The 14,330-nt window shown below is 43.7% G+C and overlaps 2 protein-coding genes across 5 annotated transcripts in view; both read right to left on the bottom strand.

Moving 5' to 3' along the window:
* Positions 1–4,137, bottom strand: part of LOC121543643 (protein bicaudal D homolog 1-like) — a 36,923-nt gene extending 32,786 nt beyond the window's left edge. For 2 of the 3 annotated variants that reach the window (XM_041853668.2, XM_041853669.2), the window contains exon 1: positions 3,452–4,134. In XM_041853668.2, the coding sequence (XP_041709602.1) occupies positions 3,452–3,667 (216 nt within the window). In that variant the 5' untranslated portion in view covers positions 3,668–4,134. Of the gene's footprint in view, positions 1–3,451 lie in introns of all 3 variants that reach the window. The other variant, XM_045208479.1, reaches the window with a different exon arrangement.
* Positions 4,138–7,570: 3,433 nt separating this feature from the next.
* Positions 7,571–9,965, bottom strand: LOC121542513 (intestine-specific homeobox-like). 2 transcript variants are annotated; one of them, XM_041851907.1, is made up of 3 exons: positions 9,615–9,965; positions 8,588–8,739; positions 7,571–8,377 (listed from the first exon to the last, which is right to left on the bottom strand). In XM_041851907.1, the coding sequence occupies exons 1-3, from the start codon at positions 9,853–9,855 to the stop codon at positions 8,045–8,047; spliced, it is 726 nt and encodes a 241-aa protein (XP_041707841.1). In that variant the 5' UTR covers positions 9,856–9,965; the 3' UTR covers positions 7,571–8,044. The 2 variants fall into 2 exon arrangements, with proteins under 2 accessions (XP_041707841.1, XP_041707842.1); XM_041851908.1 differs by having other exon boundaries at positions 8,600–8,739.
* Positions 9,966–14,330: the final 4,365 nt, after the last annotated feature.

Below are 14,330 nucleotides of genomic sequence, written 5' to 3'. Positions count from 1 at the left end.
GATTTCCATTGATACTTTTTGTGTGATTTTGTTGTCAGCACATTCAACTATGTAAAGAAAAAAGTATTTAATAAGATTATTTCATTCAGATCTAGGATGTGTTATTTTAGTGTTCCCTTTATTCTTTTGAGCAGTGTATATATGGTCATTTATCAATTGAACCTTTTGTAATTAGAAACTGCCATTCCATTGATTAACTAATCAATCTATGACTCATTCTGTACCACCCCCACGACCAAAAGTTTTGCACTCAACTTTTCCCTTTGCTTTTTCATGAGCATCCTTTCATCAAACCTGCTGATAGCAATTAGTGATGAAAGGTTTGCAGACCCAATAGTGCTTAGAAATGCTGACTCCTGCTGCCTGTACACTGAGGAGATCTTGTTAGGTACTTGAGTTGATAATTAACAATCAGGCATGTACATGCCCATTAAATAAAAATGACAGTCTACCACACACTATCATGATGAAAGCAAAGCATGCCATAATTAATCATTTAGGACAGAGTCTCTCTGTTGCCTTTCATCCAGTAAAGCTCACAGAGGGAACTCGGTGCTCATGGTTGACTGTTTCCAGTATGCATGTCCGTGCTAAAGTAGCTTTCCTTCTGAACTGAACCTGGTCTAAATGAGCAATGTGGAACAGAGTAGTCCAGCTCACAACACATCATGAAAAACAATAAAGAAGTGGATGTTTGATACTGCCAATTTAGCAGGTACCAACCCTGCATACTGCCATATGTCCCAAGTATCACTCTGCACTCTGCACCCCAACGCCAACTGTCAGTCCCAATAAAACAATCAATCAAAGCTCAGCTTCAGTTTAAGTGACAGATAATTCAGTTACTTCAGGTCTCAGGGAAGATGATGAGGCACTTTTAGCTACGATGATCATTTCCCTGCTACACCAACTGGACCAGATCACTGTGTGGAAGACTAATACCTACATGACTAGCAAAAGTAGGAAATCTACCTTTTCTCAAAGTGGTAAAGAAAACCTCTTATTGCAGTGATGTTAGATAACTGTCAACAAATAGTCCAATCTAGATAGATCAATCTGCGATCAGTGTAGCCCTTTCCCCAGTAGCAGCAGAAGCAGTATGCCTGAGAAACATAGTGATCGATAGGAGTTAATTGAGATTAAATTAGGTATTGAGCTGACTCTGATGGAAACCTAGACCAGATGAAGACTTTCTCTAAGGATCAGTGGCCATGACCAATGGGGAGAGAGCAGGAGAGGAGAGGGTTAGAGGGTGGAGAAGAGGAGAAGGGGGACAGAGAGAGATAGAGAGAGAACTGGGGGTAGTGTAGCAAATGAGGATTTGTGAAACTTACTCCTCAGCCTCAAGTGTCCCCACTTGCGCCAGTGAACAGATAGCTTTTCAACAAGCAGTGTGATGTCCTTTACAGTAGCACAGAAAACAGAGAGGCAGGGGGAGAAAGAGAGGGGGAGATAGAGAGAGTGGAAGATGGGGGTCCTACAGCAAATGCTGAGCTGATTGACATCTATATACACATGGTTTAAACTGAGATGTCTTAAAATGGTCTCATTGTGTGGCGTTATTGTTGCCATGCATAAGACATATACAGAGCAGACAGGACAAGTCACAGGCATGCCGTCATTATTGGCTGCCTACTCCATGTCCAAACCAATCTAATAACGCTTCAGAATGTATGCCAGGTCCTCTCTCACACACACATACTGACCTTCAGTTACTGTAAATGCATCATCAGCTGCCTACAGACACAACCGTCTGTATTATAGCTAACAAACTAGTGAATTAATACTGCCATAGGGTTCCATACGGCAAAGAAAACACTGTTTGTTGCAGATCGACAGAGTTGTTTTATTGATTAATTACACCTTGGCACAGTGTAGCTAATTAGCAAGAATTGATTATTGAAATGAACAGGAATAAATGATCAACCATGGTAGTGGAGAACAGACTTGGGTTCCAATACTATTTCAAATATCTCAATTACTTTTACATACATTCGAAGTAAGTATTCAAAAAATATATTTGAAAAGACAAGTAATTTGAATGTATTTGGAAACTTGGAAAGTATTTGAAAAATTCAAATACACTGACTCAAATACACTCCCCTCAAATACAATGTGTTTACCCAGGAATTTGAAAATAGTATTTGAAATAAGTATTTGGTCATCTATTTAGTTTATCCAAACACCTATTGAAATACTCAAATAAAAGTACTTGTTTTGTACTGTGTATTTGAAAATACTCAAATACACAGACTGTTTTATATTTTTATGCCAGATACTCATATACAAATGTATTTGAACCCAGGTCTGATGGAGAAATATGTATTATGATTATATGTAGTGTAACGGTGAAAAGGCTTGCTTTGATTAGACCAGTAATATAGCATTATGGTTAAATCAAGTTCCATCAGGCTTGATGATGCCCTTGATTTGCTTTATAATGTTGTTTTGTTTTAATATCAAACTAGTGAATTTGCAAATACTGACTGATTTACACATGTTCACTGGGAACAATCAGAGAGAAAGATGCGGGGAAGAAGATAGACAGACACCAATTCTGAACAGAGAACAAAGGATATGGAGAGGAGGGAGAACGAGAGAGGAGAAAAGAGAAGAACAGAGGACAGGGAGAGGAGTGAGAGAGACAGAGGAAGAGGAGAGGAAGAGTGAGGAGAGGAGAGAGCACTGTTTTAGAGAGGTGTGACTCTTAGAGCAGGACATGACTAACCCAAATGTGTCTGTGCCAATTAGCACTTAGTAAGTCTGCCAGCCAGATAGTACCACTATAAAACACCATTCCCTAAGTACTGTATAGCTTACACAATGTTCCACAGACCTACTTTTTGAATAGATGTATAACACTTCCCCCCATAGGTGTTAAAGTGTATTGCAGAATTCAGTAGCTCTTTAAAAATATGTTTAAAGAGGCATGCAAAAGCTAATTTGACACATAATTAACAACCATAGTTTACACCCATCCACACACGCAAAGTAGCCTACCACAGCAAACATATGATATTCCATTGCACCAAAATGCGCATCAGTAGCACACCTTGGAAAGCCCATACCTGCGCGTCAGACTTGCGCATAGCATCAAGTTACTACGCTACTCCCTGCTCGGACAACAAAGCCCTCGCCGTCCCCTCCCAGTTCTCTGCTGAGGCCTGTGTATCTCTGACAGACTCAGACCCGCTGTGGGGTGTCTGACTGGTGCCAACTTCTGGGGATGAGGCGGGTGGGGGGGCCTGCCCAAATCTCGCTGACAACACCCATCCCTTGGAGGGGATGTAGCCCACCCGCCTGGGGGCTGAAGGAAGTTGGATTTGGAGGCTAACTAATAAATGCATGTTTACGAATACATTTCCAGCAAGCACTTAACTTATATCACATGGGCCAATGTTTATGGTTAACTTTGGGTGTTATTTAATAGTGTGTTTTAAGTGGTTGATACCTCTTGTAGCTGCTCCAGCTCCTGTCGGAGCGCCTCTTGCTCGGCCTCTAGATCCGAATATTGCTGCTTCAGGGTCTGGTTCTCCTCCAGAACCACCAGACCGCACTCCGCAGCCCGAATCTTCTCCCGGTTCGCCTCCGCCAGCTCACGGGTCAAACGCTCCACCTCCGCCCGGCACTGCTCCACCGTCTCCCCGCATCCTCCTCCAGCAGCCATCGCCCTCCCTCTCTTCCCCTTCTCTCCTCTCCTCTTCTCCTCGCCCCTGCGTCGGATGACCAGAGAAGCGGAGGAAGAAAACAGATGTAGACTACCGGACAACAATCCCACACCTCCTCGGTTGGAAGGAATCAGCCGAGGAGTTTAAAAACGCATGAAAAGGGCGTTAACATCCCCGGAGTGAAATGATTGTGAATGAGAGATGAATTCCTCCATAGCTGATGTGTTGAATTAAACGGTTTCCCCTCTAAGCGTAGGGTCCAGCATCATCCTTTTTCCTCTTCTTTTTTTGCTTATTCATCGGGATGCGGACGCCATCTCTCTCTATTGCCATGAAGCAGCGGCAAGGTACACACAACTCTCGCCCATCCTTCTGCTGCCTGTGGCTGTGACGTCGAACATTCACCAGCTCATCTCTCCCTCTGCTGTACAGTATGGATACTGCCCGTCACGCTGGGTTGGTCCACAGACAAGGAGGACCATGTTTATGTTGATGATGACATCTGTTGCTTTTACACCCTTATTTTCACCCTTGGTGATCACGGATTATTAATAAACTAAGGTGGCAAGAAAGCTATAGGCCTAATCATTTGTGTTATACCATTCCCCTACACCAGGGGTTCCCAATACTTTTCACCCAAGGACCCCTGATCCCAATATAATCCCTATATATGGTCCCTATAGGAACCCCCGGTGTATTTTAGGCTAGATCCTGACGTGTCAACTGCAATGCCCCTATGATGTTTATTTATAAGTTGCTCCAGATAGGCCACTAATACAAATCATAGTGAGAAAGCTGACAGGAAACAATTTCATGTTCGAGTCAGGATAGGATGCAAAAGTGGAGATAGCATCTCTACTTTAACCTATTCTAAGTCCTACATCACCATCACCTGTTCAAACCAGGAACAGCAATTAGGTGTCACAGCCGTGATACCCTTATTGAACCACAAGAGGACATACATGCCAAGCTCATCAAAATATATAAAGTCCAATTTATTTTCAAATATGAGTTTGAATTATCCATCTTTGTAATGTTGATAAGCTTTAAGTAGCCTACTTCTGTCAATTAGCTACTTTTATTGTTTCCTAATATACATTTGAAAATGAAGTGATTTAGCAACAAGCACATCTTATTTAAAAATAAATCAATACATTAATATAAATATACACAGTGTACCACTCACTGGTCACACCATAATAAACCAGTTATACAGAAGTGTGAAATAAAAATGAAATGTTCCTCCATTTGGAATGCATGACTTTGATCTTTGGACATTGGTTAAAGCTCAGCACTTCAGGCATTTCGGAAAAACACACCAAACAGATTCTGGGAAAATTCTATAACACCCACAAAAATCTGCCAGCCTTTGGCCAAAGTGGTGTGTGTTTGTTCTAACGTTAGCCAGGGGACAGGGACACATTTGAGCTCGTCTGATAAGACTGTTATAACACAGGGTTCACCGAAATGCTAAGCGCCTGTAAAGGCAGATAAGAGGCAGGAGTCAAAAGTTCAGCAGATGGAAGAAGTGTTGTTGAGTCAAGGCAAGAGCACCGTCTTAAATAGGCTACAGCTACACTAACATGGTCAGGTGAAGGATGGAGAAAACCACCTCACTGAAATAATTGATTTAAATCGGGGTTTCTCAACACCAGTCCTGAGGTCCCACAGTGTTTACTCCAGCCCATTCATTGACTCTGACACACCTGATTCAATGAATCAACTAATCATCAAGCCATTGACCAGTTGTTTCCCTAGGACTGGAGTTGAGAAACATTTAGATGATCATGTGTTCAGTTGGAATGACATATCCAGAAATTTGCAGTTAAAAACATAATGCTCAGAGATCTAATTGAAGAGATCTATTGAGATATACTGATCTACTATATTTCTGTCTGCAACACTGAAACATTGAACCATCTTACAATAAAATAAATATGACTCTACACCTGGTTGTGTGTGTGTGTGTGTGTGTGTGTGCGTCTGTCTCAGATGATGACTGTAAACCTGCCCTGCCCTCAGATTCACCCCAGGTGAATTAAGATAAGGTAGTACCATATTATTTAGAGTGCAATAAAACAATTGAGTAATAATCTGAAATCTCAACGCAATGTCCCGTTTATAGGCCCCATATTGTCTGAAATAACCCTCTCTCTCCCTCTCCCTCTCCCTCTCTCTCTCTCGCTCTCTCTCTCTCTCTCTCTCTCTCTCTCTCTCTCTCTCTCTCTCTCTCTCTCTCTCTCTCTCTCTCTCTCTCTCTCTCTCTCTCTCTCTCTCTCTCTCTCTCTCCCCCCTCTCTTTCTTTCTCTCTCCTTTGTTCTCTCAAACCCTGGCACTATATGTGTAGGCTACATGTAATTTATTGAGTTTCTACTAGAAATACATCATGAGAATATGCACTGCTCAAAAAAATAAAGGGAACACTAAAATAACACATCCTAGATCTGAATGAATGAAATAATCTTATTAAATACTTTTTTCTTTACATAGTTGAATGTGCTGACAACAAAATCACACAAAAATTATCAATGGAAATCAAATTTATCAACTCATGGAGGTCTGGATTTGGAGTCACCCTCAAAATTAAAGTGGAAAACCACACTACAGGCTGATCCAACTTTGATGTAATGTCCTTAAAACAAGTCAAAATGAGGCTCAGTAGTGTGTGTGGCCTCCACGTGCCTGTATGACCTCCCTACAACGCCTGGGCATGCTCCTGATGAGGTGGCGGATGGTCTCCTGAGGGATCTCCTCCCAGACCTGGACTAAAGCATCCGCCAACTCCTGGACAGTCTGTGGTGCAACGTGGCGTTGGTGGATGGAGCGAGACATGATGTCCCAGATGTGCTCAATTGGATTCAGGTCTGGGGAACGGGCGGGCCAGTCCATAGCATCAATGCCTTCCTCTTGCAGGAACTGCTGACACACTCCAGCCACATGAGGTCTAGCATTGTCTTGCATTAGGAGGATCCCAGGGCCAACCGCACCAGCATATGGTCTCACAAGGGGTCTGAGGATCTCATCTCGGTACCTAATGGCAGTCAGGCTACCTCTGGCGAGCACATGGAGGGCTGTGCGGCCCCCCAAAGAAATGCCACCCACACCATGACTGACCCACCGCCAAACCGGTCATGCTGGAGGATGTTGCAGGCAGCAGAACGTTCTCCACGGCGTCTCCAGACTCTGTCACGTCTGTCACATGTGCTCAGTGTGAACCTGCTTTCATCTGTGAAGAGCACAGGGCGCCAGTGGCAAATTTGCCAATCTTGGTGTTCTCTGGCAAATGCCAAACGTCCTGCACGGTGTTGGGCTGTAAGCACAACCCCCACCTGTGGACGTCGGGCCCTCATACCACCCTCATGGAGTCTGTTTCTGCACAAAGGCGGAGGTAGCGGTCCTGCTGCTGGGTTGTTGCCCTCCTACGGCCTCCTCCACGTCTCCTGATGTACTGGCCTGTCTCCTGGTAGTGCCTCCATGCTCTGGACACTACGCTGACAGACACAGCAAACCTTCTTGCCACAGCTCGCATTGATGTGCCATCCTGGATGAGCTGCACTACCTGAGCCACTTGTGTGGGTTGTAGACTCCGTCTCATGCTACCACTAGAGTGAAAGCACCGCCAGCATTCAAAAGTGACCAAAACATCAGCCAGGAAGCATAGGAACTGAGAAGTGGTCTGTGGTCACCACCTGCAAAACCAGTCCTTTATTGGGGGTGTCTTGCTAATTGCCTATAATTTCCACCTGTTGTCTATTCCATTTGCACAACAGCATGTGAAATGTATTGTCAATCAGTGTTGCTTCCTAAGTGGACAGTTTGATTTCACAGAAGTGTGATTGACTTGGAGTTACATTGTGTTGTTTAAGTGTTCCCTTTATTTTTTTTAGCAGTGTATAATGGTTTCCTTGGCAATCGTCACCCATAAATGTTCATTGTTTAAAGACTCTAGAACATTGTCCTATTAATCATATCACATAAATGACTTTAGTCTTGGAGAGGACTTCTCAGATTCAAGGAACTACATGGTTGACTCTACAAACACCACCTGCCCTCCTCTCTGGAAGTGACGTAACACTCTGAGTCAGAGTGTTTCTCAGAATCCCAGAGAACCCAGGGTCAGTCTGGGACATGGGTCTCCAACTCTCCAGCTCTGGTCCTGGAGAGATACTGGGTGTTTCATTCCAGCCCTACAAAAACACCTGATTCAGCTAATCATGCTCAGACTGAAGACCTTTATTTATGATACTTTGTATGAAATTAATCAAAATAGCAGATTTCTGTATGAGTAGAATTGTTCTATGTACAGAAAATACATATTTACAGGGACAGACATACTTGACATACTTGACATCCGGTGTGTGGTTTTTGTGTGTCTGTCAGCTGAGTGTGTGTACAGGTATGGCGTGTGTCATTGGGGTCAACCAGGGCTGGGCTGGCAGGGGAAGCAGGTAGGGCTCAGAGTAGGGTACCAGGGCTGGGTGGAGCTTGGGAAGGAAGTGCTGGTAAACACCAATGGGATGGTAGGATGGCTTGGAGAGGAAGAGCCTGTGCCGTAGTGGGTGTGGCCTGGTTTGGAGGGATCCAATCAGGGGAGGAAGCGGCACCATCCTCTCAGGCTGTTGGTCGGTGTCTGAGAGTTTGACCAATCCTCTGCTCTTTCCCAGAGCTCCAGTCTTCCTCCACTTGGCCCGGCGGTTCTGGAACCATATCTGGGTCAGGATGACAACACACAGCAGACATTTTAGAGGACCATCAGGAAACCAACCAAACACATAAAAATGCATGCGCACGCACATACGCAAACACACACACACACACACACACACACACACACACACACACACACACACACACACACACACACACACACACACACACACACACACACACACACACACACACACACACACAGTACCTACCTGTACTCGTACCTCTGACAGCTGTGTTTGGGAAGCCAGTAGCTCTCTGGTATATATGTCAGGGTATTGGCTCTCCTGGAAGGTCTTCTCTAGCATCTCTAGTTGGGCCGAGGTGAATGTGGTTCGTACCCGCCGACTACTGCTCCGCGACACTACTCCAAACAAAACACACACACACAATGTATTGCTTTCTAAATGGAAAGCAGGTATTTAGCAAACTCTGTAAATGTGTTTGGCCATTTAGCTTAATATGGCACTTTAAATCTATTTACAGGTAACTATCCAAATACAATTAGACCTTGACAGTTACAGAAACTGTTGTGACAGGAAATAAGTTATTATTTGTGCACTAAATGTACAGGGGTAACATACTTGCAGAAAATTGTTTGTCCTTAAGAAAAGGTTAGAACAACCCATAGCTATACAGTAATTCCCATTACCATGTCTCAAGTGTATTTTTGATCATAATTGTTTTGTTTATTGTTGGTTTTTCATTTTCTTCCAGAATGGAATTTGAAGTAATCCAATTCCCTGAGCAGCTTTTAGAAAAGTTGGAGTGTTGAGCGTTTATGAACCACTAACGAGACGTTTTTGAAAATCAACATCAAAGCACCACCATCAAAAGGGTAGAAAAAAAGCACGAAACCATAAAACAACCTCTGACTCTTGGCTCTGCAGTACCTGAGCTTTAGTACACCTGAGAGGATAGAAACACTTAGCCAGAACAAACTTAAGCCTTCTTCAAATAAAATATAAAGCACTCGTTCCTCATTCAATATTGTTTCCACCCTCTGAGTTAAACTCTACAGTTTAGAAGGCTGTAGCACAAGAAACACAATCTACACCATTGAATATATAATATCCTTATCTATTGATCTTGCTTATTTGAAATACAGTTTATAAAGTTTTCCACTGCTACTAATAGGGTCACATAGCATATACTTTGATCAAAACCGCAGCATACAGTTAATCAAATCCACAGCATGCTCCAACACACTGAGCCACTGGAACCACTGACTAAACACACCTGGGCATCTGTTGACTTTAGGCTCTTGCTCTGCGCTGGTCTTCACACACACAGACCACGTCTCTCCCGCCATGCTCCCTCTCTCCTCCTCTCCTCCACTCCCCCTCTCCTCCCCCTGCAGACACGGCGCTCTCCTCAGGATCTGCTCAATGGAGTGAGACAACACCTTGGGGGGGACACACTCTGGAGTCTGCCTCTGTGGACCTCCATGGTGCACTGACATATCCTGCACCACTGGCATATCTGGTTCCCCTCCACTGACTTCCAGAAGTCTCCTCCGTAGAGGGTGACCCAGCCTGCTAATCAGAGCTCTGTAGACGGGGTACAACTGTCTCCTTGTTACACCTCCTGGTCCCGCACTGGTTGTCTTTAGTCTAGGATTCAGACTTGCTTCTCTCTCTCTCTCTCTCTCTCTCCCTCGCTCCCCCTCTCTCCCTCTCCCTCTCCCTCTCTCTCTCTCTCTCTCTCTCTCTCTCTCTCTCTCTCTCTCTCTCTCTCTCTCTCTCTCTCTCTCTCTCTCTCTCTCTCTCTCTCTCTCCCTCTCCCTCTCCCTCTCTCTCTCCCTCTCCCTCTCCCTCTCTCTCTCTCTCTCTCTCTCTCTCTCTCTCTCTCTCTCTCTCTCTCTCTCTCTCTCTCTCTCTCTCTCTCTCTCTCTCTCTCTCTCTCTCTCTCTCTCTCTCCCTCTGTATCTGTATACCTCATTCTGTCTGTCTCTCTTTCTGTCCAGCCTGTACTCTTGCCATAGGTTGATTTCTGTCTGTCTATCTTCTTTCCTACTCTCTCTACCTCTCTGTCATGTAACTCCTATCAGGTGTCATAACTGTGTCCCCAGGTACAGACAGATAGGAGCTGTAGGCCAATACAGTGGATCATTAGGATCAATAGAAGGAGGAGTAGGTTTACTGTGTAACTCACACTGTTCTCATTCAATGTCGAGAAACTTTGAAGATGATGAATTTATCATTTAAGCTATAAAGGGTAGCATTCTGTTTCACACCACAAAGTTGGCTACATCAGAAAGAGATTTAGCACACAGAGTAAGCCAGCTAAACCTCTTTGCCAAACTCATAAACATCCCCAAAATGATATTCCATTTTCCAAGGTGTCCTTGCATTTAATTGCAAAATTAGTCCAAATGAATGATACCTCATAATGAGGCTGGGGCTACTAGAAAAGCCCAGAAAAAGATAAATGTGTTCATTGATCATAATAGCATTTTGGCTCATGTGTTTACGATGCGCAACAAGCTGAATTGATAACACTATCTATCTACAGAATAGTGGGTGGCCTTTTGGTGAACTTTTGGCTGCGTATCAATAGTCTGAATAGACGAAAGCAGCGTAACAATGTTTACCTTTCAGGTGTTTGCCCCCAACAGAACAGATCTTCCATATTGGTGAAGAGGAATGAGAGGAGACGAGAAGAGGAGGAGAGGAAGCCAATTCAGTCTCCTTCAATACATAAGAAGAAGGGGAGAAGGGGAGACAAGGAGAGCGAGAGGAGGAAATCACGTCAGACTATTGAGATGCACCCTCTATCCAGTGATAGGCTCTGCAGTTATGACCTGACATAGGTTGGGTTTTATAGCACCTCCATGTGATAAATAGGAAGAAGGCCACTGTTTATGGAGCACTTTTACCCCAATTAAAATTAATTATACTCTGTCTCTTATATCTATAAGAAAACACTACAACACACGTCCAGGAAATGACTTTACTATTCATGTTACACAGAGCTGATTCCCAGGACCCCACAGGAACTTTGGGAGCTACTTCCTACTTAGGGACTCAGTCTGGAAACACAAAATAAAGTAGAGAGAGGAAATAGAAAAGTTGTTTTGGGAAAAGCAATGTGGGAAGTGTATTCATTTATATTTCAGAGAGAGGGGAAGAGGGGGGGTATTCAGTTAAGGGTGCATGGGGAGGCTGTGTGTGTGTGTTTGTGCGTGTGTGTGTGTGTTTCTCTGTGTGTGTGTGTGTGTGTGTGTATGTGTGTGGGTAAAGTAGGAGGTGGATGTTCCTGCTCCATTCAAAGCGATACATCTCAAATTCTGGGCAGATATTTTGGATAGCGAGAGATGGCCTTGAATAACAATGGTGTTCTTGCAATTACTGTACCTCTAGATGGCAGCCTTACACACCAAAACGCCACAGCTCACTCCAACTACTCTCAGAGGGGCAGTGTCCACTGTGCTAAAACAGAGAAGAGAGTGAGAGAGAGCGAGAGAGAGAGAGAGAGAGCGAAAGTCATTAATCACTTGGACTAGTCGGGACAGGAGGGAACATCTTTAGCCTCTCCTCTCCTCTCCTCTCCTCTCCTCTCCTCTCCTCTCCTCTCCTCTCCTCTCCTCTCCTCTCCTCTCCTCTCCTCTCCTCTCCTCTCCTCTCCTCTCCTCTCCTCTCCTCTCCTCTCCTCTCCTCTCCTCTCCTCTCCTCTCCTCTCCTCTCCCTGCTCCTCTGCGCTGCATCTTGTCTGTATGGCCCTCCATCCACTCCTTCCTGATACTCCACCTATTAGTTAATGCTACATTATACCACATTATGTATGACCCTCCCTGATACATGATCCCACATTATCCCTTTGTCCTCACTGTTACATCATCATCTAGTTTTATCTGACCAGGCAAACTAATCAATGCAGAAAGGAGCAGATGTCCTATCACCAGGCCCTAGATTGACAAATAGATTGCATTGGCCTAGTGAGGCTGTACAGGCTTCTCAAGGGAGTTCTCTCTTTCTCAACCCTTCTGTCTCTTGTCTATGGAGAGATAGATAGAACAGTGAATGAGGGACTGTCTCTCATCTCTTAGTCTCTCTCTCCTTCCCCCCCGTGTAGTAGATTAATTGTGAATAGTGCGTAGTAGCAGGATGATAATGAGTGAGGCCAGAGAGAGAGAGAGAAATAAAGAGAGAAAGAGGTTAGAGGAGTAGAGTACTTGTGTTAATAATGTGATCCTGTCTTATGGGGGAGAGAGAGAGAGAGCAACCTGGTCTCAGAGCAAACTGTATGATATTTTAGTCAGATCCGTGCCACTCAAATTACTATGATATGTTACGTTACGTTAGGTTAAATTACATTGGCCTACAAATGTAATAGCGGTCACACAATATATTACGAATTGTAGGACGTATAGTATCCTACATTTTTATTGTACCAGTTTGCTTTGACCTGTTAGTGATATATTACGTTCGACTGCTTTATTATGATATGCTACGTTCGACTGCTTTAGTATGATATGCTACAATAGGTTAGGGGTTAAGGTTAGGGTTAGGAGAAGTGTTAGCTAACATGCTAAGTAGTAGCATAGTAGCTAAAAAGTAGTAAGTAGTTGCAAAGTTGCTAATTAGCTAAAGTGCTAAAGTTGTCCATGATGAGATTCAAACATGCAACCTTTGGGTTGGTAACAGTAGACGCCATGTGCAACCAACCACCCTCCAACCACCCTTTTTTAGTTTTTGCCTTACGTATCCTACTGTCTTATGTAACCATATCAAACATAACATATCATACTAAAGCAGTCGAATGTAATATATCATACTAAATGGGTAAAATAATGTAACCTAACGTAAAGTAACATATCATACTAAATGGGTGGTATGGATTTTTGTAAAATATTATACGTTTTGCTCTGAGACCAGGCTGGTGGGCGAGAGCAGGGTAATGCACTCTTATTACAGTTTTTTACGATTGCTTACACACGAAAATTAAACTTTTCCCACAATTAGCAAAACCTTACACTCAAGGAGCAAAACACAAGGCTAGATTTGTACAACTGTAAGCACATTGTCAGCTTCACACTATTTACAAAACATTACACAAAGTGATTTGCAAAACACTAAACACACTTGTATACATCAGACACAGAAATATATCATGATGTCGCTTCCTTGCAATTCCAAAGCACTGACTGTCAAATTACCACACCTATGAACCAATCTGTTAAACACAGCCATCAGGTGCACAAACACATGATTGCTAAATTGTAGACACACCAATCAAGTTTAAGCACTATAAAAATGCAGCAGGTAGGTTCACCTGCCTTCAACCAAAATGGAAGGAGTCAGAAGAAGAGTGAGGGTGAGAGGAGGAGTACACAGATGAGGAGAAGGAGGTAGAGGAAGAGGCAGAGGCTGAGCCTGAGCCAGAGGTCGAGGAAGACCTGAAGCAGGAGGAGAACGTGCACAAAGAAGAAGAGGACCAAACTTATCAAATTACATTTGTGCAACACTAGTGGACCATGTTGTGAACCACGGATTGACGCTGAGGGAGGCTGGACTAAGAGTTCAGCCAAATCTTAGCAGATAAACAGTGTCATCTGTCATAAGGACTTTTCGACAGGAAAACAGGTAAAAGAAGATCTGTCTACAGTTACAGTAATCAGCCGCTTATTGTATGCGCCATATCAGCACTTGTGATACCCCTTCCTGTGACATTGTACAGTAAGTTACATGTATTATTCTCTACATAGGATTGAGGATCGGGAACGACAAGGAGGAAGGGGGCCCATATTCACGCAAGAACAAGAGAGATAATAAACATGGTTTTGGCCAATAATGCTATCAGGCTCAGAGAACTACAAGCCAACATTATCGGTGACCATGCCATTTTCAATAATGTCCATCAGGTCTCTCAGTCAACACTGGCACGCATCCTGAAAAGACATCAGGTTCAAATGAAACAACTTTATCGAGTGCCTTTTGAGCGGAATTCAGAGAG

Source organism: Coregonus clupeaformis, chromosome 28 (genome assembly GCF_020615455.1).
Source record: "Coregonus clupeaformis isolate EN_2021a chromosome 28, ASM2061545v1, whole genome shotgun sequence".
In the NCBI taxonomy this organism is placed as follows: Eukaryota; Metazoa; Chordata; class Actinopteri; order Salmoniformes; family Salmonidae; genus Coregonus; species Coregonus clupeaformis.
The sequence above is the reverse complement of the archived record's forward strand: the minus strand, read 5'-3'. Positions and strand labels throughout refer to the sequence as shown.